The sequence below is a fragment of the Sturnus vulgaris genome, chromosome 11 (assembly GCF_052056855.1).
Source record: "Sturnus vulgaris isolate bStuVul1 chromosome 11, bStuVul1.hap1, whole genome shotgun sequence".
Classification (NCBI taxonomy): domain Eukaryota; kingdom Metazoa; phylum Chordata; class Aves; order Passeriformes; family Sturnidae; genus Sturnus; species Sturnus vulgaris.
The window spans coordinates 17,925,037-17,952,050 of record NC_142253.1 but is presented as its reverse complement, the minus strand read 5'-3'; the positions used below and the strand labels follow the sequence as shown (position 1 = coordinate 17,952,050).

The 27,014-nt window shown below is 39.5% G+C and overlaps 1 protein-coding gene across 3 annotated transcripts in view; it reads right to left on the bottom strand.

The window, feature by feature from the left end:
• Nucleotides 1-27,014, bottom strand: part of SLC6A11 (solute carrier family 6 member 11) — an 88,127-nt gene that overhangs the window by 47,268 nt on the left and 13,845 nt on the right. For all 3 annotated transcript variants that reach the window (XM_088171682.1, XM_014869756.2, XM_088171684.1), the window contains exon 6: nucleotides 16,596-16,728. In XM_088171682.1, the coding sequence (XP_088027808.1) occupies nucleotides 16,596-16,728 (133 nt within the window). The remainder of the gene's footprint in view (nucleotides 1-16,595; nucleotides 16,729-27,014) is intronic.

Here is a 27,014-nt window from a genome sequence, read left to right as displayed (position 1 = left end):
CAATCCCTGTCCCCGAAGTCCTCTATGGCTCCACTGGGCTGTAAACACGGGGAATATCAATGCAGCAATTGCCAGAGATTTGCCAGAACTCACTATTAAAGTGTTAATGGAAAATCAGACCTGCCCCCATGCTCTGCTCATCTTGTTTTCATGGAGTGTTTTAATGCTGGTGTCATTTATATTATTTATTTGTTTGTTTGTTTGTTTATTTGAAACCATGACCATGGAGAGCCAGAGTGAAACCCCCAACTGTGCCCACACTGCACTACACTCCTGTGTGGAGAAACTGCTCAGGAACCAAAATTTCACCAAGTGATGTGAGAGGGAAAAGAGTCATTTTTATCCAGGAGGACATATTGGCACAAATACAGAAATATAATTATCATACCCCTGCCTGGCAGCTCTGCTGCCTGAGTCAACACACCCAGGAACCACTAATTTGGGCAGGATTTACATCAAAATTTTTAAAATTGTCCCATAAGCCACAGTCAAACCAGAGTTGACCTCACTGATATTTGCCAGTTTCACAAATTCTGACTTCCTAGATGATTCCAGCAGATGATAAACATGATAAAAGATTTTCTTTTTCAACTGTCCTGGGAGAGTGTAAAATATTCCATGCAGCACTGTTTGGAGAAAAAAAAGCTTTTGTTCATCTGACTCTACACCATCTATGGAGCTACGAGTGACAACTGAAAAGGGAGATTTTCCACCTTAATTGGATTTACAAGAAAAATGATGGAAATTGGTATAAAACAGTATAAAGGAATGACAGCAGATTCACAAGGTTTTTAAAAGCATGTCAAAAGGGGGAAAACATTTGAGGTCCACCAACATTTTAAATTTCATATGAAGAGAAATAAATTAAAGCAAAATCCCAAGAGAACACCAGGTAAGTGGATTTGTATAATTGGCATGAGGGGAGGTGGTTAGAATCAGCAAAATGGCTGATTAGAAAAAAAGATTTTTTTTCTATTTTCTATTTTCTCTGTTTTATTCAGCATCTTCTTATAATTTTTTTTTTTTAATCCACAGAGGGAATTTTGCTCCAGAATAATTCTAGTAAACCATCCTTAACTAGATTGCCTGTGAACTGCAGAATTCCTTCTAAGTTACCACTGAATCATGTGTGAGTGCAGAGAGCTTCACTCTGAGCAGGAATAAATTCAAAACCAAACAGCTAAGAAAATTTAATGAGATCTGAGGGCTGGGAAATAAGTAGCAAAGAGGAAAAAATTCACTGGGAATAAAAATTCAACGAGATGAGCCAGAAAAGAGGGGCCAGGAGAGGACACTCAGTGAAGAACCTGAGTGATCACAGGAAGTGCAAGATTCCCCATGAAATAAAAATTGCAGAAAGGAATGATTCCAGCACCTCATCTCACTGAGGACATTGCTGGGACACAGAAAAATCCCTACCTGGCAGAGCTGTGCAAGTCCCAGTGGTTTTCCACATGGTGGTGAAGGCAATAAATAAATAAATGAAAGTCTGAGCCCTGCTGGAATGGTTTCCTTCACAGTGAAATGGAAACTTCACTCCAAAATTCATTGAGTCAATTAAAAAAGAACCAAAAAGACCCTACAAAATATTCTGTTTAATTTTGATTTGGCATTCTTTTAACTGAATGGGTGGAAGGGAGATCTCTCTTGAATGAAAAATGCTTTATCAAGACAAAGTTGTTATTTAGAAGCCTTAATCCCATGTTTAAAATGGGTGAAAAAACCTATTTTCCATATTTTTTGCAGCACGAATTATTCTTTACATTGGGTCTGATTTTATACACTTTTGAGCACTTCCCCCATTCCATTTCAAATCTTCTATGTTCAAAAAGCTGCTTGCCTGTAGTGAAAAGTTCCAAAAGAAAGAGAAGTTGTGGTGCAAGGCTGAATCAAAAGTGCTCTATTAGAAAGGGAGGGATGCAGCTAAAATTGGAAAACAATGAGAAAGCACCGAGGGCAGACAATATCCAGGCACAGCAGCAGCTCCTTTTCCCAGCTGAACTGAGGGAACAATTCACTTCCACTTGTGCCCATAAATATTCCTTAAGCAGCAGCAAGTTTTCTAAATCTGTGTTATTTCCCAGCTCCTTGCAGCAGCTGGGTTTGTTTCCAGCTCACCCAGGAGCATTAAAATCAAAATCTGGTTTCTTTTTGCTAAAATTGCTCTTCAGGCTTGGTGGTTCTTTTGATGAGGTCTACAGACCTGCTGCTTAATTAAAAAAAAAAAATAAAAAATTAATTGTACTGTCTAGAGTTAATAAAGATAGATTTCCTTGTATTTGTGTAAAAATTCTCTAATTAGCAGATCCTGCCTCTAAATATTCATTTGCAAGAATATCAAGAACAGAATATGCAGACATATCCAAAAATCCCACTCATGGAGATCAGAACACACAGAAGGAACCCACAGAAAATGTAGAAACAGTGAATTTTATCCCATTATTGCAATCATTTATGTGAGCTCCTGCATTTAAACACTATAATAAATTAAATTAAGAATAAATAAGCAATAATGGCAAGAACAGAATATGCAGACATATCCAAAAATCCCACTCATGGAGAACAGAACACACAGAAGGAACCCATAGAAAATGCAGAAACAGTGAATTTTATCCCATTATTGCAATAATGTATGTGAGCTGCTGCATCTAAACTCTATAATGAATTAAATGAAAAATGAATAAATAATAATGGCAAATACGCTTATTAATAATAAATTATTGAGAATAAATAAATAAATAAATAAATAATGGCAAATGCAGATAACCAGATTAATTCTTGATACATGCACAGCTTAATAATGAATTAATTAGTGACACATAATATGCCAACAGCTTCTAAAAAAAGGGGGAGTGATTATAAATTATGGGCTGGATCCCAAAAAAATGACTTTAAGTCACAGTTCTTTTTATTTCAAGGATTCATTCCAGCCTGAATAGGCCTTGGTCAAGTTCATAGAACCAAATTCACAGTAAAATTTACACACTGTACAAATCAGTGCAGACTTTTTGACTGCTCTGAAGTGTTTTTAAATGTTCACAAATGAGTCCACACTAAACAAGGATCAGCCTGAACTAAAAACTGAGCAACTACTGGAAATGTTTCTTTAATGTTATTACATTTTGGCTGGCATTAAATGCCAAAAAGAAAAGCATTTCTCCATTTCATAGATCAATACCCATAGTAAATACAGCTCAGGAGCTCAGTGCCTCCTCCCAGTGCTTCCTCAATCTCCAAAATTACATTTTCCACACTCAGCATTAATCCTTCACTTCCCACCTGTTCCTAGAGGATTATGGTGATGGAAGAAGTGAAGGCTGCCACAACCCTCACCACCACCACCACCCCAAAGAAGTGCTCTCCCTTTGCAGCAAAGTGTGTTCCTCCTGCTGCTAATGTGCTGTGAGCACGCTGCTCCTGCAGAAACCCCAACAGCTGTAACACAGCGTGCCCAAAATAACTCTGGGAGGCAGGGCAAGGTCTGTGTGGAATTTCTCAAAGGCAGAAATTGCAGAAAACCTTGAGCAAAACGAGCACTGCAATTTTGGCAAGCAGGCACAGCCCTCCCAGTGCAAATACAAAAGCAGATTTCCAATGTTAAAATCATGATATTGCTGTCCCTGGCACCTGGAATGTGTTTGTTGGAGATTTTTCTTGAAAAGCAGTGGAAGTTTTGGGGTTTGGTGGGGTTTTTACCCTGAAAACACGATTGATTGAAGTTTATACTAATAGTAGTGATAAACCAGTGAACTAACAGCACCCTATTTAACAATAATTTGATTTTTTGTTTGACATTCAAAGGCACAAAGAACAAGAGCTGCCCTCTGCTTGTGGGAAGGGAGAGGAAGACTGATGGGGAGGAAGAAAATTTCAGCATCTGGGCTGAGCTCATCACTGCAAGCCAAGTGTTTATGTAGAACTCCCATCAAGGAGGGAATCTGCAGAGCCACAAATACCTCAGAATTAAAGACTCCTATTTAATCAAGTAAAAGTCAACTTTAAAAATCAGTCAGGAAGAGTTTTAAATATAAATTAGGACTAATTAATCAACTGAGGGTTGGTTTTTTTGTTTGGTTTTTTTTTTTTCATTTTGTAAAGGTCTTTAAAATGTACAAGCTTTTATAAAGCAAAGCTGTTCCTTTCCAGAACCTTCTAGGATTTTCAGACCTCTCAATGCTATCTAGTTTCCCCAGGTAATATGAGTTACACATATTTCCAGAAGTTTGCATTTTGCTTAAAAAAATGTGTATAATGGGATGACTATTCCTCATAGCAACCCCATTTCTGTGAAAATAATTCAGAATTATCCCACAGTAGCATCTGGATTTCCAGTTGTGTAATTGATTTTTCATGTGCAGAAATAGGGGTTCACTAAGGCACTACATGAATTAGAATTTTTACTTTTTCTAGGCAGACTTTCCAATTCTCACTCCTCAGGTCCTGACCCATCCTAAAAATGTTTAACCTTTGAGCAGATAGAGATGCAAAGTTCACAATAGGGCAGGAGGTGATTTTTCCTGTCACTCCAAAATGTGTAAGATCTTAAATGTGCATTGGAATGGACTCAAAATTTTCGGTTTCAAAACCAAAAGTCAAAAAATATTCAGCTCCTTCTCCTGATTCAGGGTTTGTTTGCCCTCTGGCTTATTGGAGAACATGAAACTGGGTTTCCTGGAGGAGTGCTGTCCTCATGGAATTATTAGATTGCATAAATGATTCATTTCAGTGAAACATTTCCCAGTAAAAATCAGGATTTATCAGAGCATTCCTTATCATCTCCAGCTTAGATTCCTGCTTGATTTTCCTCACTTTAAAAAAAACCCAACAAACTCAAACAAACAAAAACAACACAAAAATGCACACCCAAATGAACATCAGATTTAAAAAAAAAAAAAAAGCTGGATGCAGCCTGGGGAGTGGGAGCAATGCTATAGGATTACATACAGCAAAAGGATTATAGGGCAGGTTTTCCAGAACTCTGTGCAGGTGGCCTCAAAAGGTAAAAGCTGGAAAAGGTCAGGGTGTCAGCCAGACTCTGCTGTCACCTTGCAGTGACAAAAAGGTGAGGAGAGAATTAGGAATTAGGAACTGTAGCCAGCATTTGAGATGTCACCAAATAAATGCATGATATTTCAAATAATTGCAAATATTAAAAATATAAAATGTTCATTCAATGGTAATAAGAATTTTTGCACCAAAACTAAGCATATGTGTGACTTTCTTTAAAAATGATTCTATCAATCCTCCAAGCACTCCAGCAGGTTTGTTAGTGGCCTTCTCAAAATCTGTCAGTCAGTTCTGCAGTTTTCTGGGCACTACATCTTGTGCAGTAAATTCTGGGGAAAAAAAGATTTGTAAACTGTCAGGCAAAGATATCCTATAGCACACCCAGACCTCTCTATTTTTTTGGTGATTTTTTTTAATCATGAAACTGAAGGAAATGGGTCAGACCTCACTGGGTCTGGGGCTGCAGCTTCCTCAGGAGGGGCAGGAGAGGAGCAGCTCCAATCTCTGGGACAGGGACAGGAGCCAGGGAAGGGCTGGAATTGTGTCAGGGGAGGCTCAGGTTGGGTCTCAGGGCGAGGTTCTACCCCAGAGGGGGCTGGCACTGCCCAGGCTCCCCAGGGAATGGGCACGGCCCCGAGGCTGCAGAGCCCCAGGAGAGTTTGGACAATGTTTGGGAGGGATTGTTGGGGTGTCTGCAGGGATGGGAATTGAACTGGATGGTCCTCGATGATTCCACTGTCTTGTCCCTTCCAACCAAAAGCATTCTGTGATTCTATTGGGACGTTCAGGACTTTTTCAGGAGAATAAAGAGCTCACATTTACATGGGAAGAGGTGTGTTTGTGTGCCCCAATTCCTGTCAGCCACTGAGGACCACGAGCCCTCATCTCCATGGTGACAGCTGAGCGATGGATGCACCACCAAGCATTTGCAATACTACTGGTGCATCAAGTATAATAACAAAGGTATAATAAACAGCCTCACCAGCCACACTGACAAACGTCCCCATCATCCTGACCCTCATTGTCCACACTGCCCTTCCCTGGGGCTGCTCCACCCCTCCTAATGCAGTTAGTCACACCTTGACTGAGGCTTCATTGCTCTGTAACTTCCCTCTAAGCAGCCTCTTACTGTAGCTGCTAAATCACCTCAAGGCTGATTTGTAGGACACCGATCTGACACTGCTGCAATTAATTTGTGGGTTTGAGCAGATTTTCAGGTGAGAAGAAAAGGTGACATGATGCATAGAAAAAATGAGAGGGATCACACGATAAAAACCTTGGGCTGGAAGACAAGGTGACTGAGGAGGATGTGACTGCCACAGATTTATTTTTCTCTCCTAGGGCCATGCTTTGATGTCTCAGCCGTCCCTTCATGCCCTCAGCTCAGCAGAGATCCCTGAGTGGCTGCTCTGTGGATGTCCAGGGTCCCTCCCTGGGGAGCAGAGACCTTTCCCTGTGCTCATCCCACACTTGGAACACTGAGATTCCAACTTCAGCAAGGCACTCCAGGAACAAGGGACACACGAACCAAAGCACAAAAATCCTCACTGACCTCGACCACTGAAATTCTCTCAAATATATTTTACACCCACAGGAAAGAACCTAGAATTTTAATTACAGTTAATTAAGAGCAGTGCCTTACACTTTCTACAACACAACTATCTACTAATTGTCTAAAGTGTCTACTTTCCATGACACAATCAAGCTTACACAGGATGTTTTGAGTTTCTTCCTTTCTTTTCTGAAGCACACAAGTGTTTTTTTTTCCAGCAGCAGGAGTGAATAGCAGGTGCACAGCAGCCAACTCCCTCCTGGGGCTGTGTTTTAGTTACCAGCCCAGCACCAGCAGCTGCCTGGAGCTGCCTTTGTTGCTCCTGAGGCAATTTATTTCATTAAAGCTTTGCCATTCCTGGGAGTGAGTTTGGATCCGAGCCACAGGAGCTGACACTGGGGTGGGATGCAGGGCTCAAGTTTGTAAATCTCACAAGAACAGCCTTGTAAACAAAACTTGTACTACAAAGACATCTTCACATTGTAGATAAAGGCAGAAATCTGGACTTTGCTGGCTGCAGAAAGCAGAGACTGCCTTCCCACTGGCAGGAATTTGGTTTAATATAACCCTGGCATACAGGCTCGTGGGGATGGATACCCAAAATTGCAATTAAGGAGCCAGTCTTGAAGCTGGAGGGACTGGCAGGAGCTGAGGTCAAACAGCCTGTGTGAGAATAGGGGATTGTAGCTATTCTGCTTCATGGGAAGAAATATGAAATTGGAGCAGCATTAGGAAAGTCAGAGCTGTAAAAGTTTGTGTATCTGAACTGAGGGACCCTTTATGTTCCTGCAGAAGAAAAGGTGCAAATAATATTCCAAATACACATAGCAAAACTCAAGAAAAGCAATATTCATTGCCATTTCCGTGCAGAAATTCTGTGCACACACACAGACCAGGACGTGGCAAGCACAAAATTTTGGGGAAGGCAGCTTTGGAAACCCCTCAGTTGTAAATCCCAGCCAGCAGCAGGGCCATGCACACGAAGGGATGATGTTTTAGCCCTGACACGTGCATCTACAATGATAACAAACAGGAAATGTTGTATTTGGACATCCTGCTGGATGCTCTGCTGCAGGGAATGCTTCTCTGATTACAGGGAGGGGAGGAGGAGAATGGGTGAGGAAGGGCAGGTTCTAGGAGAGAAGTGAAGCATGGAGAGATCACACAGGAATAAATGCCTGGAACTCTCACATTTCTAAAGTCTCCTTGGTGGGTCAGTGTAATTTTGATCACGAGCTAAAAGTTCCTGGTAACCTCGATGGCCAAAATAACCTTTATTTGTTACCTTTAGCCAATCAGTGCATTTTCCCCACACAGATTGCTGTTAATCTGTGCCTTTGGGCTTTCCCTTCAATTTTGCAGCAAATTTTCCCTGCACTGCCACAGCAGCTATCACAGCTGCTTTCCACCCTCTGCTCCTCCCTACCCCTTCTGATTTTTCATACTTTCACAGACCAGGAGATTTCTCTGCCCAAAACCTCTCTCTCTCTCACACCTGTATGTGCCCTGAGCTGTCCCTCAGTGCTCTGGAACGCTTTTTACTCTCTTCAGCATTGGACCAAGGCTTAGATCCGCCCTAAATATTCACATAAAAGTGGTTTTCCCCCCTAAGGTGCAGCTGGGAAGGACTGAAATCCTGAAGACAGGATTTTGATGAAGTTTCCTATATGATCCCTTCCCCAGCTGTCAAACAGAAGATCAGGAAAACCACTGAGAAGCACAAAAATCTGTTTTGTTTTGTTTTGTTTTTTTTTTAACAAACCCGAGGTGTCCTTAAATGCTCAGAGCACAGGAGAGTGGAAAAAAAAAAAATAGTTTTGAAACCTCACACAGAGGAGGCGGAGAGCAGGAACTCTGCATGCATCTCATGAATGTTCTACTTTCCCCCTTTGAATGCAGAGATCAGCCTTGGCCAGAGTTAAAGCCTCACCATGAAGGGCCATTCTTTGCTGTTACTTCAGCCTCAAACAAAAGACACTTCAGGAGATACAATCATTGCTGCCCAGTTCCTTTTCCTGGGCTCCTACAATGGGCCCTAGTTCTTTCTTTCATTTTTTTTTTTCTTTCTTTCCACACATCTTTCTCTTATTTTTTTTTTTTTGTTTCTGTCCTTTTGCTCCTTCTTTCTGCCTCATTGAATCCATTAAGGCCTTTAGATGGCCTGCTATTGAGAAATAAATTTTATTTGGGACTAGTGACTGAGTCTCACTCTGCTGGCAAGCAAGGCTTAACTCCTGAGGGGAGGGAAAATGATGGCTAAAATATATGAAAAACCCACCTCAGAGTCTGGGCTCTCCAAGCACACTGGATACCTTGCAGTGTCTTGCTCCTCAAGGAAAAGGAACAACCTAATGCCAGAAATTCTCCCACTTCTCTCATGCATTCATCTTGACACACTGAGCTCTCTTTCTGCTTGTATTTTCCAGCAGAGCAATAAATTCTCTTCTTTTAGGTCCATTTCCAGTGATTTGTGCACTACTGGAAATTATGAGATCTCCAGAGAAGCTGAGAGAGGTGCTCAATTAACACAAAATTAGCCCCAGTCAGAAATACAAGCACTGTTCAGACCTGCTCATGGTGAGGGGGTTATTTCAAAGCCTCATTCAAACCAAGAGAGCTGAAATTCACCTCAGAACCAGGACAAAAAAACCTTGGGAAGGAAAGATTAAACTTTCAGAGTTCTGAGAGTGACATGAATCATCCACAAAACAGAAAGAAATACGAGCAGGAAGGGCAGGGGGTGCAAAAATAATAAATGATGTCTGGATAATGAAGTTTTCTGGGGATGCACAGTGAAACATCCATGAACCATCCCCTGCTGCCTTGCCCTGCAAATGCAGGTGGAGGAGGGAGCAGAACCCTAAAAACAGAGCTAAGGGGGGAATATTTGGAGTTCAACAGTGAGAGGTGACACCACAGTCAGCCAGTAAGGCCTGGGAGCTCCCATTTTGCATTTTAAATTGTTCACAAAAACAATTCTGGGCATTTTCTTCAAGAGCAAAATGAAAAATAAATTATAAACAAATGTTAACTACAGTTGCAGCTTTATTTTATGTATTTATTTTAGTAGTGCATAGTCTAGAGTTTAATTTGTTGCAATAAACTCCCAACAGGTCAGGTGTCTATGTTATATTGAATTATTCAGAACTGCAGCCTGGGACAAGTGGTCCTCAAAGCATCATAAAATGAAAATAAACCAAGCTCTCTACCTTTAGTTAGACCTTGTTGAAGTGGGAGTGTGAATTAAGGATATTTAAGTACATTTCCTTGGCCACCTCATTTATTCATTATAAATGGTCCAGTTTGCAGTGACTGGGCAGAAAATCTGTGATTAACAATAATGTCAAAATCCCTTTTCAGAACAATTTTTTTTTCTGTTATTGTTAATAGGATTCTATGTCAAGATGTCCCAGCAAACAGGCTGTACCTGTTCTCTTTCATCTCTGGTTTTTTTTTGACAGGTATAATTAATACAGATTTCCAGAAATTTCCTGACACTTAACTGGCCCTTCACTGCCTTCAGCTCAGCAAATCAAAGTGATCAATGGCACTAATTAACGAGTGAGCAACAGTGCAGCATTGCAAAGGACAGCAGCTGTGCAGCTGGAAGATGCATTTCAGAGAATCACAGAATAATTAAGTCTGTAAAAGACCAACCCTTAACCCAGCTCTGCCACAGCCACCCCTGTCCCCAAGTGCCACCTCCACGTGTCCTTTGAGCACTTCCAGGGATGTCATTAGACCCTGGGAGCCTCTTCCTGTGCCTGATCACCTTTTCAGGCAAGAAATGTTTCCTAACATCCAACCTAAACCTGCTGCAGCCTGAGGCCAGCTCCTCTCACCCTGTCCTTTGTTCCCTGGGAGCAGAGCCTGACCCCACCTGGCTGCACCCTAATAATAACAATAATAATAGTAATAATTTGATAATTTGAGGGAGCAATAGGATCCTCCATGAGCCACCTTTTCTCCAGGTTGGACATCCTCAGTTCCCTCAGCAAATTCATTTTAAACTCCTCAGGCTGATCACTGCTTTAAATGCACTCAGCAGCCTTTACAGGACTCTGGGCTAAGTTTTGTATGGAAAGGTTACATTAAATGCTCAAACCAGGAAATATCTGGGGGTCTGAATGGAATCTAATTAATTTTCCTAAATGCAACTTTTAGAGAACATTACAGGTTAAGGCAATAGGCACAATTGCAGGAAAAAGAGAAAAAAAATCAGCAGCAAAAGAGTGAAAAGAGAAATGATGCCCTCATTAGCACATATTCAACCCCAATCCTGCTTCTTGTGGTAGCTACAGAAGCAGAGTTGCTCCTTTGAGAAAAAAAAATAAAATAATTCTCTGCTTTGCTCTGGTGTTTGTAACTTTTCCTGTGGGGTTGTGGTAGAAAGTGCAACACTTTAATGAATAATAAAGGTGACAAGAATGATATCAGAGCCCCTCACCCTTTTATGTTTGTATTTAACCACACCACCAAGAAACCTTGCAGGTCATTTCTGAGGGTTTACAATGATGACTGCAAACTGAACACAGCCCTTCCAGACATGCAGTGGGTATCCAGTGACAAATCAGGGGAAAAGCCACAAAGGAGATCCTGTGCAATCATGAATCTGTTCTTTCAGATTTTGACTCACAGGACTATTTAATCAAGTATCTCAGCTCATGTTTATGGAGAGAGAGAGAAGCTCCATCAGAGCTTTTGCTCATGGAGCACAACAAAACCTCCCAGCAGAGCTCTCTGGGCTATGGTCAACAGAGCAGCTGTGAGTGGAAAGGGTAAAAAGTGACAGCCAGAGCCACAAAATTATCAAAAACTTGAGGAGAGGGGTAAAAAGTGACAGCCAGAGCCACAAAATTATCAAAAGCTTGAGGAGAGGGGTAAAAAGTGACAGCCAGAGCCACAAAATTATCAAAAGCTTGATGAGAGCATGCAAGACATTTGCAAATTTGATTATGATCTGAAAAACCAAGCAGATGTATTTTAGAGCAACAGCTTTTTTAGTTGTGACATCTCTGCCTCTTGGCTCTGGGTCTACAACATCCCTGCTCCCACCTCTCACCATCACCCTCTGCATTTATGAGCCTCTGCTCCTGAGGCAGCTCCAAAATAGATCAAAATATAGCAAAATAAATCAAAATACATCAAAATAAATCAAATTGAGAGGCAGCTTAAATTCAACAGCTTCTAACATCAGCATGAAGTGCAACTTCAGGGAACTGAGCACAAAGAGAAGGAAAGTGTCCAAATATTCCGAAGTCAGAATCAGATGGAATAATATTCAGTGATTATGGTATGTAGAGCAGTTGCAGAAAATGTTGAAGAATGGATTCCTGTGAGATTTTTCTCTCTTGCAGCTGGTTCTGCACAATGAGAAGAATTTCTCATCACTTATTAACCAGTAACTAGTGGAGAAGTAAAAATCACTGTGCAAGAACTATTGGAGCTTAGCTCTGGCAAAAGAATATTTTCATGATGTTAACAAGAACTCGTACAAAAAGACCCAAAATATGAGAATTGGTCTCAGTGTTCCTGCAATCTGTGTGATATTCTAATGCTCAATAAAATCCTAGAGGAAGAATATTCTTTTAACACTTCACATCAGAAAATGCTGGCTTGGTGTTGAGTCATAACATGACAAAAACTTCATCTTCAGTTTAATTAATGTGCTGTGGGTGGGGTAAAATGTTCTAATACCAATAAATTAAAAATTATACAAAAACTGTGAGGGGATTTTAATACTTTTGATTCAACTTTTTCCTCATCTACAGCACAAAAAGCTGAAGCACATCAATGCTGATTAGCTCTTATTTCCACTCAAGATGTCCAGGCAGGAAAGCTGGGTTATTTTTTTTAACTTGAGTCTACTAATTTAGATTATTGATCCAAAAGTCTTTTCAAATCAATAATTGGAGATACTCAAACCCATGCTCTGCAGTCACACAGATGATATAAAAAAATGGGCTTTGATTTGGGCTGGATAGCAGAAACGTAACAAGTTAATAAAAAAGAAATCATTTATTAAAAAATATTGTAGTGAAGCAACATGTAGGAAATAATTGATTAATGAGTCATATCACGAGGGGAATTGGGCACTGGGAGAGACATGAGCAGTCCCTGTCCTTGGAGGTTTTTAAGGTGCAGCCAAACACCAAGACAGCAGCTCCAGGTTCAGTGCTGAACTTCTCCAACCCAGAAATTTCACCTGAGACATTCCCAGGTCCCTCCCAACTTTTGCAATTCCAGAAATCCAAGTCCCTGCCAGGGTTTCAGACCAGGAATAGCAGCACAAGAAAGGGATGTGTTGATGTGTTGACCCAATAATTAAGGAAGAGCAGGAAAGAAGATTGAAAATGCTTTTCTGTAATTTGAATCCAGCAGGCTCCTCCCTTCAAAAGGAATTGGGCAGAAGGTGCAGCAAGACACGACTGAGCTCAGGGGAATGCTTTGTTTGCAAAAACTCCCATGAAAATAAAAACTAAAAAGGAAAATATTAGGGTTTCTGCCTTCAGCAATTCATTTAGGAAAAATATATTGGCCACTACTGGTGTTGCTCTCTCAAAGTTTAAAGTACAAGGACATTCAGTTAAATTAATAAATGGATAATCAGGATCAATAAAAGAATAGATTCCCTTCTTCCTGAAGATTTCATTAATGAAATAGGAAGATAAAAAAATGAGGAAGACTCAGCAGCTCTATGTACATAATAGAAAAACTCAGAATTTTCATAAACCAGAAATCAAAAAAATTTTGGAAAAATCACATACTGAACCAAACTTAATGATCAGAGACTGGAATGATCATTTAAATGCTTAAAAAATTAACTTTCTTCAGTGTTCTAGGTAGTTCTTACCTCATCTTTGGAAGCATTTGACCTCAACTACTGAAAACTCTTCTCCATGAGATGGAGATCAGATATCACCAAGCAAGTTTCAAAATACAGATGAAATTATGGTAACACTGCATTGGCACGTTTTTCTCCGTGTGATTTTGAGTTTCTCATTGAAAGACCCTGCATTTTTCATTTTTGCAACATTTAAAATGTGAAAGCTGGCACACAAATATCTTTGGATCTAAGACTGGATAATTCAGGGCAAGAAAACTTGAATAATTAAGGACAAGAACCTCTGAAAGGGCACAAATCTATTTCACCTGAAAGCTGCCAGAATGGCCTGGATTTATTCTGCTATTTCACATCTGTTGAAATGGAAAATGGAAATGCTTTGTGAGAAAGTGATGAATTTCAAGAACAGTAATGGAAAAGTTGGGAACATCCTGTTAACAGTGTAATAAGCACTTCCTCTGGAGTTAAACTTTATGTTAGTCTTAATATATTTAATATCCTGAAATATCAAATATTCATGATCTGTGGGAGTGCTGGTTGGAGAATGATGGGGTTATTTTATAACAGCTTTTAAGGCTTGGATTCTTTTTCCACCATACATTAGAATGCAGAGTAAAAAAAGAGGAAAAGAGTGAACCAACATCCTGAATATTTCACAAAGCACAAGGCTGTGGAGAGCAGGTCCCTCCTCACCTTCTCCATCTCACCTCTGTTTTCCCTGTCCTCTTTCTCTCCACTAGAGAGAAATTTGTCTCACAGACACCTCCTTTTGAAAAAGTTGCAAAGGTGATAAAACTTAAAGAAGTTTTTTGCTTTGAATAAATGCAATTTTTCATTGAAATTATTCAATCCAATTAAAGTATGTAATAAATTTAACAGACAGTTATATTATTATAATTTAAAAACCCAGAAGTCAATTTTAAATGTTTCCTGGAAATGAGCATATAATAAATTCAATTTAGTGGGAAGGCTTATGGATGTGCTTGAATATGAATTTTAGAAATGGCACTAGATTTGAAATGGAAACTTCAGCCCAGAAATCTGCTGCATCATTTATATTTCAGAACATTTAATCTGTCTATAGCATGAGTGCTAACACCTTTTTAAGCTGGGAATATTGTTGCTCTGGGAAGGCAGTGCCATGGCCCAGATTTCCAGAGATTAGGCTGGAAAAAGTGGCAAGTGGAAGAATATTGAATAAACAGTAAATCAGTATATTAACAAATTAATAAACAGTACATGTATGCCCAGGGAAACAACCTGCAGCACAGGACCAGAGCTGGAAAAAGAAATTATCAATTTTGGGTGGGACAGATCCTTACTGAGAGCCTCTGGAAATGCAGATTCATGGATACCACAGGGTCCCCTGAGAAATGTGGGAATTTACCAGTCCTGAGGAATTCCTCAGGATTCTGGAAACAGAACAGCTGCTCAAACTGATTTCAATGGTGCAAATATATCACGAGTCTGCCTCTTACAGAACTCTCATCTAAATGTTTTAAGCTTGAGACCTATAAAGCTGAATATTGGCTATTAATTCCCTTTTCTTCCCACTTTGGTTGCAGGACTAGAAGTTATTAAGACTAGAAGTTGTAAAGTTTATTACCCCATTTCATGTGTCCAAGACAGGCTGTTCTTTTCTAGGCTGACCTCATCAGAGAGGTGGTTATCAAAATCACACTGAAATGAAATCAATTTATTCCACCTACCTAAAGCTGAGGGTTTAGCTAAGCTATCAGAAAAAGAAAAAAAAAAGAAGTTCAGACAGGTTATCTACCTTCAAAGCACAAGATCTGTTTCTGGGGAAATGGTATAAACTAAAAGAATGGAAGAACAATCAAATCCTGGATGTAAACTTCAGAAATGTAAAAATAAATCCTTTTTAAAGTCCCTTCAGCCCCTTCTGAGCCCAGGGCTGCTCCCAGGGCTTTGTGTGAGTGCACACACGAGCAGCCACGGAGTCTTCCCTGCACCCCTGAGGCAATTAAACCACGCTGGCATACATTTCCATCCTCAGCCATTCCTTCTGATGGAGAAAAAAAAAAATCATTTTTGCTCAGTTTCAGTTCCTCCCTGCCAGCTGCAGCCCCTCAGCCAACTCCAAAGGGCTCCTCATTCCTCCCTCTGGCATTTTCCCCTCCCCTAACCTACCCCGTGCCCATCCCTGGGCAGCATTTCTCAATTTCCCTGCAGTGACTCGAGGAAATCTCTGTGTGGAAATACAGGACAGGGAAATGCAGCAGCAAATCGAGTGGCACAGCTGGCAAACACACCCAGGACCAGCCACAGGGAGCAGCCAAAATGTTGAAATATTGACGGTATCAGAGATGTGTGCAGTTGAGATAGCTGAAAAATTTCACTCTGGGGTTTTCTGAATTTCAGAAAATCCAGTACATTTCAAAGATTTCGTTTATAAACAGAGGCCGCTAAAACAGAAACAAACAAACAAAAAAAAACCCCAACCCAACCACAACCCAAACTACGCAAGAAACAACTGAAAATTAAAAGTTTCAATGCACCAATTTTGTTCCTGGTTTCCTTTAGTTCCAGCATGAGGAACCAGGGCTTTTTTTAGATCCTCCCTCCAGACCAGTGGCTCTTTTCCTGTCTCAGTGCAGTTGATTATTTACAGATTCCACTCAGAATTATTCAGATTATTCAGAGATTCTATTCAGTGGCTGACACCACTCCGGGGGCAGCTTCTCCCTCATCCCATGGCTCCCTCTCCCTGCTCCCAGTCAAAAAAGTGCTAAATATTTTTCTTTTTCCCCATAATATGCCTATCTTGCTACTTCTCTGAGTGCTTTCATTATTTCTGCTCTTCGTATTCAATCTGTATTTCTAAATTATCTTTTCATTTGCATCAAAACTCTCCGTGGCTCTTTTGTGGGACTGAGAATTTTGACTTCTGACAATTTGGGGCAAAATCTAAATTTTGCAGAATTTGTGCACAGAAGTCAACCCAACCTGCCAGTAAAGCTCATTGCTAAATTAACAAAAATAAACCAAAACCACCCAGCCTCACCTAAGAGACTTAGGAGAAAAGCAAATCACGAAACCAAAAGGAACAAAAAAAAATGCAAACAACTCTTAATTCCAATTAATTTTGCTCTTTATACACCCCTCGAGGGTAGGAATTCTCCCGTTCTGATGGCAATGAATACGAATGGCAGCAGAGGATTTCAGCCTCACCTTTCCAGTGGATTTGGTGCCTTTCCAGATGCAGAAATAACAAATAGTCCAGGCAGCCAGGAGGCACAGGGCGAGCTCCCAGCGCAGGTTCCCAATGTGCTCGATCCCATCGGAAATGGCCAGAACCCTGCGTCTTCCATGGGAAAAAAAACAGGAGAAAAAAATGATAATATTGAGCTAAAACAGCACTGCATGTGAAATACGGGGATAAAAATGAATTCAGTATTAAAAAAAAAAATTATAATTTTGAGCTAAACCAGTACTACGTGTGAAATAGTGGGATAAAAATGAATTCAGTACAAAAAAAAAATATAATTTTGAGCTGAAACAGCACTACGTGTGAAATACTGGGATTAAACCAAATTAATCACAAAAAAAAATTCATTATATTAAGCTAACACAGCACTACATATGAAATACTGAGAAAAAAGTGAATTCAGTACAAAAAAAATTATAATTTTGAGCTAAAACAGGATTGCATGTGAAATACGGGGATAAAACTAAATTAATTACCCAAAAAATTATAATTTTGAGCTAAACCAGCACTACATATGAAATACTGAGAAAAAACTGAATTCAGTAAAAAGAAATTATAATTTTGAGCTAAAAGAGCATTACATATGAAATACTGGGATAAAAATGAATTCAGTATTAAAAAAAATTATAATTTTGAGCTAAACCAGCACTACATGTTAAATACTGGGATAAAAATGAATTCAGTAATTAAAAAAAATTATAATTTTGAGCTAAACCAGTACTACGTGTGAAATAGTGGGATAAAAATGAATTCAGTACAAAAAAATTTATAATTTTGAGCTAAACCAGCACTACATGTTAAATACTGGGATAAAAATGAATTCAGTATTAAAAAAAATTATAATATTGAGCTAAAACAGCACTGCATGTGAAATACGGGGATAAAAATGAATTCAGTACAAAAAAAATTATAATTTTGAGCTAAAAGAGCACTACATGTGAAATACTGAGAAAAAACTGAATTCAGTACCAAAAAAATGATAATATTGAGCTAAACCAGCACTACATGTGAAATACTGGGATAAAAATGAATTCAGTATTAAAAGAAATTATAATTTTGAACTAAACCAGCATTACATATGAAATACTGGGATAAAAATAAATTCAGTACCAAAAGAAAATTATAATATCGAGCTAAAACAGCATTGCATGTGAAATACTGGGATAAAACTGAATTAATTACAAAAAAAAGATTATAACATTGCAGAAAAACAGCATTACATATGAAACACTGGAATAAAATTAAATTAGTTATTAAAAAAAAGGTGGTGGTATTAGGAAAAAATAGCATTACATATGAAAACGAGGATAAAACTGAATTAATTACAAAAATAATTGTAATATTGAGCTAAAACACCACTACATATGAAATACTGGCATAAACTGAATTAATTACAAAGAAAAGATGATAATATTGAAGAAAACAGAATTATAGATGAAAAACCAGGATAAAATTGAATTAATTGCAAAAAAAAAAAAAAATAATATTGGGCTAAAACAGCACTACATATGAAATCAGGATAAAACTGAATTAATTATGAAAAAAATATTACAGAAAATCAGCATTATATGTGAAATACTGGATAAAACTGAATTAATTGCAAAAAAATGATAATAATGAAGAAAAAAGCATTACTTGGGGGGTTAAAATCGAATTAATTTGATTCAAGGCCTCCTCATTACTTAGTAATGAAAATATTCTGTGCTAAGGTGGAAAGGAACACAAAAGAAAAAAAGCCAGAATATTCTCAGTATTTTGTATCTGGTTATAAATGAACAAATTTTTCCCCTTTTCAGATCAGCGACAAAAATTTTAATTTTAGAACAACTTTTCCTTAAAGTCAAACAAAAAGAAATTATTTGATTGAGTTAGCAACACATATGAGCCAAAAATAAAACACTTCCTAAATAAACGGTTTTTTCAATTTGATTTTCCCCCCTTAAAAAAAATTCCAACCTTTATTTTCACCTGTGAACCTTAATTTTAATGAATTTCCTTTTGTAACTGGAACTATAACATTAAAATATTTCTTTTCAAAACCTCAACATTTTGCAGCAACTCAAAGCAGCAGATGCACAGATAAAAACTTTCACATAAATGTTTTTAACACTCAACCTCAAATAAACCATCCTGAGCAGAGATTTCTTTGAAAACTGTATTTCAAATTAATATAAATTAGAAATTATTACAACCTATAACAATTATAAATTATTATAAGTTATTACAACTCCACATTGTGAGTAGAAATGAATTCATGGATTCTCACTGGTTTCAATTGATTATATAATTAATGTCTACATAGGTTATACACATAATTTAATTACAATTTAGTAGAAAGGTTAAGTATTAAATTTAAACCAAGCAAACTACAGTTAAATACATAAAATAATTCTTCCTCTTGTATTTGGTTCACTTATTGTCCCAGGCAATAAATTCAGGGATATAAAGTCTGATCTTGTAATTCCAGCCAATAAAACATAATAGTTAAACGGTATAGAATATTTAGATGAAAAATAGAATATTGACATGAAATAGAAATATTTAAATGAAATAAAATGAAATTTTAAAAATGAAAAAAAAGGAGGAATCTGCTCTGTCTCATGCAGCAGGTGAGGATGGAGGGAAATCCCTGTAGTGGAGGGAGTGGGAGGCTGGAGATGCCAACAGAGGGAAAATGGAAATATTGAAGGAAATATTGAACCACGCCCAGGTTTTCCACATTTCACACCTCCAGAGCTGCAGCTGCTGCTCCTGAGGGATGCAGCCACTCATAAAATGTGTGTTTAAAATTTCCTCTTTAGCTAGGGAGTAACAGAATTAACAGGGTAAAGAAAAATCACAATTAAAACCCCGAACCCCAAAATTTATCTCCATATTTCCCAATTAATAAAGACAGATCTTCCCAGTCAAAAAAAAAAAAAAAAAAGGGGGGGGGGCAGGAAGTCAACACAAACTTTTTGAGCATTATCTGCTGAAATTAAAATTGCTGCCACTTCATCCATGTTTGCTCTCCATCCAGGAATTGGTTTTTATTCTTGAAATTCTTTATTCTTCAAGTCGTTATTCTTTAAATCTTTATTCTTTAAATCTTTATTCTTCAAATCTACGAGCAGCTCATTTGGGAGAGAAGTGATCCAGCATGGAGCACCCTCAGTTTGCCAAGAGCTGCCAAGTGCCTGGAGTTCTGTCATCAAAATGCACCCAAAAGGAGAGAGGAGGCTTTTAATGAAGGGTTATTTTAATCAAGAAGAGGAAGGACATAATTGATACCTGCAAACAACATCACTGAGGCATAATTACACAGAGAGGTGATGAAATACAGCGTTGAAATTCCAGTTCTTCTAAGCTGTTCGACAAATGAATGTGGAATTTTATCTAGGATGAAGTCCACCGTCCTTGCAAATTCTCATTCAAAACCCAAATGAAATCTTTGAATTCATAGATCACCCAGAAGAGGAATTAATTGCAAGTGAAGCAGGACAAAAATTGGCATAATATGATAAAAAAAGGAATAAGTAATATAGGGCAATAAATAATAAAATGCCTATTAAAATAGTACATTTTTAAGATGAAAACTGAGACAATATTTACGTCTGGGCAACAATAATAGTGAAATGGATACCTTTTTCATTTTGATATATTTTCACTGTAAAATAATAATGAAAAAAGTTCCTTATGTTTTAATCAAACCGGGGGTTATATGACTATTTGAATTTATTTATGTACATGTGAACCGGGGGCTTTATGACTATTTGGATTTATTTACGTGTGAACCTAAACATGAGTAAGGTTCCTTTTCCAAAATGAGATTCCGAGTCACATCAATCCCTACGCTGTTCTTCCCTACCCACAAAACAACTTCAGCAATAAATGTTCTCTCTCTCGTGACTGAAATATTTCACACACCAAAAGACGCCTTTGCCTCAAGAACATCAATTTTAATGAAGGCTCGAGATGAAGACTTTTAAAAGCAACCAATTCCTGGGAGCACAAACAGCTCAGAGTTTTCTGGATGCTCTGGGGAGTCCCAAAGAGCAGAGCCACCTCCTTTCCCCACCCAGGACTCCGGGATACTTTTGTCAAGCGTCATACAAAGCAAATGGCAAATTAATGGGCTCGCCACAATTAATTATCCCTGCGGGTCCTATTGAAAACAGACACGTGGTGCCAATCAACGGGAACTGTCAGCACCATAATGAGGATTTAATTACCCTGAAGTGCTGTAAATAGGTTTGGCTTCCCTTTGTTCTGCTGGAACAAAGGGTTGGTGTTTCCCTCAGAAAGGGAGCAGCAACAAGTCCAGAAATGGTAATTAAAGTAGAATATAAAATATAGGCAAAGGGTGGGTGCGAGGAGGGCAAAGCCCTGCCCAGAGGCCAGCAGGGAAATCCCTCAAGCTGTCCCCAAAGCCACACCTCAGTCCTGCTGCTGGAACCGTGTGAGGAGGGAGCAATCAGAACATGAAATTCTTCTCACAACGCTTCAGTTCAGTCCTATCTACCCCTATTCTTTTATTATTCGACTGAAATAAGAGGAAAATGGGACACGTTTATATATGATTGTCCCCCGTGTGTGAGAAGTGAGGTTGATATTCAGGGGTCAGATCACAGCTCTGCAGCTTCTGTCTAAAAGCTGCCATGACCTCGCATAAAGCACTGACAACAACAAAAAATGTTCTGTGAATTCCTCCAGGCCTTCCTCCTCCTCCCTTACCTATCAGAGCCCTGCACTCCCTCGTTCTCCTCAAGTCTTCATGCACAGCACACAGAAACAAGCAGTAAAACCAGCACTGAATGTGCTCCTCTCTGGTCTAAAAAACATTTGAGGAAAAGTTCTACAGTGAGTCTATAGCTCAGCTGCTTCACATCACACTTGGGTGAAAAGAAATAAAGAATTTTATCCTGTACATCGAGACTTGTTAAAGCTGAGCATCTCTAAAAACCCCTTAAATGAGAAATAACTGGTATTTCTTGAGAAATACAGAAATATCTTGACTCTTTCTCATTAGAATTCACTGCTGCCACTTCTTTATTTGAATAAATGATTATCAACAACATTCCTTGATAGATAACAGTCCAAGAGCCTGGGAGACCACTGTAGCTGGCAGTACAACTGCAGGTAACCATTTGCATTACTCCAGAACATCAAATCCCTGCTTGGTACAAGCCAGTTTAAACAGAATTTGCTGGCAACAACTTCAGGCTGTGTGAAACTTCGCTGTGAGAAAGAGTTGTCCTGCACTGAAGACACAAATTATTCATTACTGCTGGATCTCATTGAAACCAGAAATTGATGGGAGTTTGAAAGTGTTTATTGTAGGCATTGAGCTTGTTTTGCTGTTGTAGCTGTTTGAGGGGGGTGTTGTTTTGTTGTATAAAAATACTCAGCACTTCAGCCCCTGAACCCACCCAGAGCCTGGGAGAGAGGCCAAGGGATTTGGTGGCATTTGAGCTTCTTGAAGAGAATATTGAGGGAAACAAACTCCACTACATTGGGGGGGAGTTTGGAATCCAAGGTTAATTCAAACCAGGGCAAGGTTTTAATTCAGTAGTAGCAAAGTGTTAATTCTCCACAGCATATCTTACTTGTAATTAGAATATTAAACCCCAGCCAAGGTGGATTTGTGGTATCTCCCACTGTGCTTGAAGGTCTCATTACCTCTGAACACACACATCTAAATTGGCTAAATGTTAGTGAAGACTGTTACATTTCTTCCTGTAAATAACACAGAATAGAAGTGGCAAAAGATCCAGGAATCTAATGAATAAAAGATAAATTTGGGTGGAATAATAGGGCACATCTCCAAAGGGTGGCTGTCACAAATGCTGAGGTTTGGTCACAAGGGTCTGTGCAGTTGGGCTGAACAAAACCATGACAAAATTACTCCAGTGTAGATTAATTCTACTTCGAGTAACAAATACTGTAAGCCTGGCTTAAATCTCACTTGAATCTAAATATAAATGTGGATCAGAAAGAAAATAAAAATGGATAGTCAGGAACATATAAAGATAGATTTCAGCATATTTTCAGTACACATAAAATAACAAACACATTATTAGCAATTAGACAATACAATTAGAAGCAATTAGACCCCCTGCAAGGACCTTGTGCTCCCCACATGCCAGGGACACCCCTTTGCCAAGGGTCACCTCTGTCCCTTCCATTCCCATCACTGCACGAGCAACATTTACACACAATTCACACAGATAACATCCCCCTGGGAGATGGTTTTGACAAGCATTAGATACCTACTGAAAATGGGACTGATTTGTGTGGGAAAGCACCAAAACACATTTCAGTTTGGTGCCTCAGTGCACGGAGAGGAAGAAGGGCCCCCCTGTTGGAATTGCTGGAGAGGGAAATGTTATGAGATAATTGCAAAGCAACCTTTCCACACAAATTTGAAAACAAACACATTCTGAAAGCTTACACACTATTTATTGGCTATGGGAACACTGGATTTTCCTGGGAAAGTGTCTTGAGTAAAGTTTGAGGAGCTGGACCAGGCTCTTGAATAGAAAGAGGATTAACAGCTGCCAACACGTTGTTGAAAGGAATGTCCTGGGGTGCTTCATGAGTTATTTCGTGATTTCAGAAGCTGAAGAACAGCTCCAACCTATTCGAAGAAGGTCCCTTCATGTTCCCACTTTGATTTGGAGCAGTTTCCAAGATACTTGGCTTTAAAAACCCCAAACAAACAGCACCCAAACAGAGGAGCCTCTTGAGGTGCCTTGTCCATGGGCATGTGTCCAGCCAGGATCTCAGGGGGCAAAATTCCCTTTTTCCCTGGGCCAGGCCCTGCCCTCTGAGCATTCTGAGGGGCTGAAAGGACAACAAAACCATGGCACTGAGCAGTGGCCCTGTACAGAGCCCTTTCTTAGTTTATATTTTGTGCACTTTTATCCCTGCAGTTGTCAAAGCCAGCCCATATTTACCTTGTGAACTCATCACTGAGCTCCTCTTTAAAACACATAACACACCTGAGGGCCAGTGCTGCACAAATTCCCCATCAGGTTAGGAGAAAAGGATTGAGATCTTTGAGACATCCTCTATTTCTGTGAGAAAGTGAATTCAAGTTTCTATCTAAAGAATTTCCTTAAATCACATCTTTCTTCCTCTTGCACTTTATGCAATGAACATTCATTTGTTTCTGTGAAAATTTGTTGGTTTGAATATTTCACACCCAAATGCATTCAGGTATCCTGTGCAAATACCCAGTTTCTGACTCAGAAACTCGAGCAGATATTACTGAATCCTGAAAATTGTAGGATTGCAATTCCATGCAGCAGAATCCTCTGTGGATGCTTGAAGAGCCAGGAGATTTCCCATGCCAAAATACCTGTCAGGAAGATGAAACATTTCCCTTTGGCTGTCTAATGTGAGCTAATTGCTGCCTAATTTGGGAGAGGCAGATCTATGCATCCAGACTGCATAACTCCAAGGTGGAAAAGAAACAGCTGAGAAGGAACAAGTTGTTTTGAGAGAACTAGAGAACACGAGATATTAAAGATTTGAGATATTCTCCACTGCTTTATCTACTTATATGATAACTTGGGAAAATGATACTGATAAACTTTAAAAATCTATGCTGAATGCTAAATATAAAACTGTGAAACCAAAAGATTGGCAGCTAACTTTGTGAAATTCTCCGATTTTTTTACTTAAGATAAACACATTTCATATAGATCAAGGTAAAAAGAAAACTTATCCTTCAATAAAATGAACCTAAAAAGACTGTTGTTAATTCTTCAGTCAATTTATTACTGCATTTCTCGTGCTGGTTTGCAAGATTTCTCTTCTCTGCTGTGGTTTGTTATCTTTACAATGAAAATGTAAAGAATGGTGCAATATTGTCTTAGAGAACAGGTCGAGAACATTCTATGTCCTGGAAATATCAAAGCTGGGAAACATTTTTCAACTTTAACACTTAAATATTCTCTTCAATACATTACAGGACTGTAAAGGAGAACTGTCAAATTAGAGACTTTTTGAGTCTCATTGCATAAACAAAAAGTAACAGTTAAAAGATCACACACCTCTGATGAGGGACTTGAGCAAAAATGTGTTGGAGACCTCTCCCTTTTCCAGGAAGGGAGCACATATTTGGGCTGTGATAACCTTTGAGAGTTATAGCCCCAGAGTAGCACAGAATCACAGAATGGGTTGGGTTGGAAGGGACCTTAAAAATCACCATGTTCCACTCCCTGGTCTAGGCAGGGACATTTTCCATTATCCCAGGCTGCTCCCAGCCCTGTGAGCCTGGCCTTGGGCACTGCCAGGGATCCAGGGGCAGCCACAGCTGCTCTGGGCACCCTGTGCCAGCCCTGCCCACCCTCACAGGGAACAATTCCTGCCCAATATCCCATCTAACCCTAATATCTTTCAGTCTGAACCTATTCCCACTTTTCCTGTCCCTCCATCCCTTGGGAATTGTCTCTCTCCATGGTTCCTGCAGCCCCTTCAGGCCCTGCACACACTGAATCACAGTTCAGTGACCCCAAAGCTTCTCCTGTCCAGGTGAACAATCCCAGCCCTCCCAGCCTTTCCTCCCAGCAGAGCTGCTCCATCCCTGGGATCATCCTGGAGCCTCCTCTGGGCTCTCTCCAGCAGCTCCAGCTCCTCCCTGTGCTGGTCCCCAGGGCACACACTGAATCAGTGTCACAATGCAGCAGGACACAACCCAGGCTGCATTTACTTGGTCCTGACCTTTCTTCCATCCAAACTCTACCATGTGGATTAGCAGGAGAGGGGGAGAAGCAGAGACACTCTGGGCACTGCTTGGCCCTGCTTCGTCTTGCTGCCCTGAGGAACTTGGTGACATGATGGTGACATGGGCAGGAGTGGCACAGTGACAGCATGGACACCCTGTAGAGAGCAAATACCTGACACAGAAAATGCCAGGAAAAGGGAAAAGGGAAAGGGAAAAGGGAAAAGGGAAAAGGGAAAGGAATTACTCCTTTCAGACTTTCTTTCCCCCTCTAGAATCTGATATTTGGGAAACTAAACACGGGCTGGTTGTGCCAGGTGTTTTCCCAGGGCAGCAATATGGTAATCACTGAAACACCTCCAGAACAAGCACAGCTACAACTGCGAAATTAAACAAATCCCAGTGGATTTTTTGCAGATTTAGTCACTAAAAGTGTTTAAAATCAAGAGAGAGAGTCTGGATGCCAGACTCTCCCTGCAAGTCAGCATGAGCTGGCACTTTGGCTTTTCTGGAATATTCAGAACAAGAGCTACAGGCTCTGTGTCCAAAGCTCTCTTTTGAAGGTTTCATGGAAACTCTAAAATAGGAAATACACCCAGAGGTTTCTAAAAGAGCTAAAAGTGGTCATTGACAGATATTGCTGGATGGCCACTTGTGCTCCCCAACCATAGAGCTCAAGGACTAGGAAGAAGTAGTCCAGCTTTTAGAAGATAATCCATGGGTTACAGATGGAGAGAAATTTATTGGAAATTCTTTAAAGTTAAATTATTTAATTCTTCATTGCAGGATATCCACTTGATTCCATACTTGGCTTGTTTCTCAAAGCAGCAGACAGACAATTCCCAGTGGTCACATTAGCAGGAGTCCCTCAGCTACATTATTCTGAAATATTTACCTCTTCCAGCAGATCCCCAGTGAATTACACTTAACAGATTGAATCATTCCTGGCTGAGCCACATTTGCTGCTATCCAGCCTGGTTCCTTCTCCTCAAATTCCTGCTAGGGTTCAATGTTGTTCCATTCATTATCCATTGCTATGCACATCCAATTTAAAAGTGAAATTAGGTTTTCCTCTGCAGATTTTTCTCTGAAATTTCTAATAAAGCTTGCAAAAAAATGAAAATAATGACACATTTCTTGTGTCATCCCCTGTGTCATTAAGGTTATTTGATTGCTAGTGTGTATATATCTATTATTTTTCATTTTTTACACGTGTGTGTCTATGTATCTCTCACACAGAACATCCCATTCCTGACCTATTTTCCTCACCCCTCTTTCCCTGAAGTCATGGCAACTTCTCTAACCAACCCCAAGGGTTTAATCCTGTTAAATCACTTTTTGTGCTGTTCCACTCACCTCTGCTTTACAGTCTTTTTTCTCAATATATCCAATGACTCTTTCAGGATTTTTTTTTGTAATTTTCCCTCTTCTCCTCTCTGAAGAAGTCATCCAGCAACAAAAATCTCCCTTTCTATTCACCTTGAGTGGTATAAATTAGCTCAGCACACAGCACCAGCTGTGAACTGAAAGCACCCAGAAGAAATGAAGTCAAGCTGATGCCTCTCAGAATTTGTGTGCAGCCTTTTAAAAAAACGGTACAGTTATACTTAGCTTTTCACTACTAATTAACTGTTCATCAAATGAGAGCTACTGAGCACAAAATATTGAGAATTAC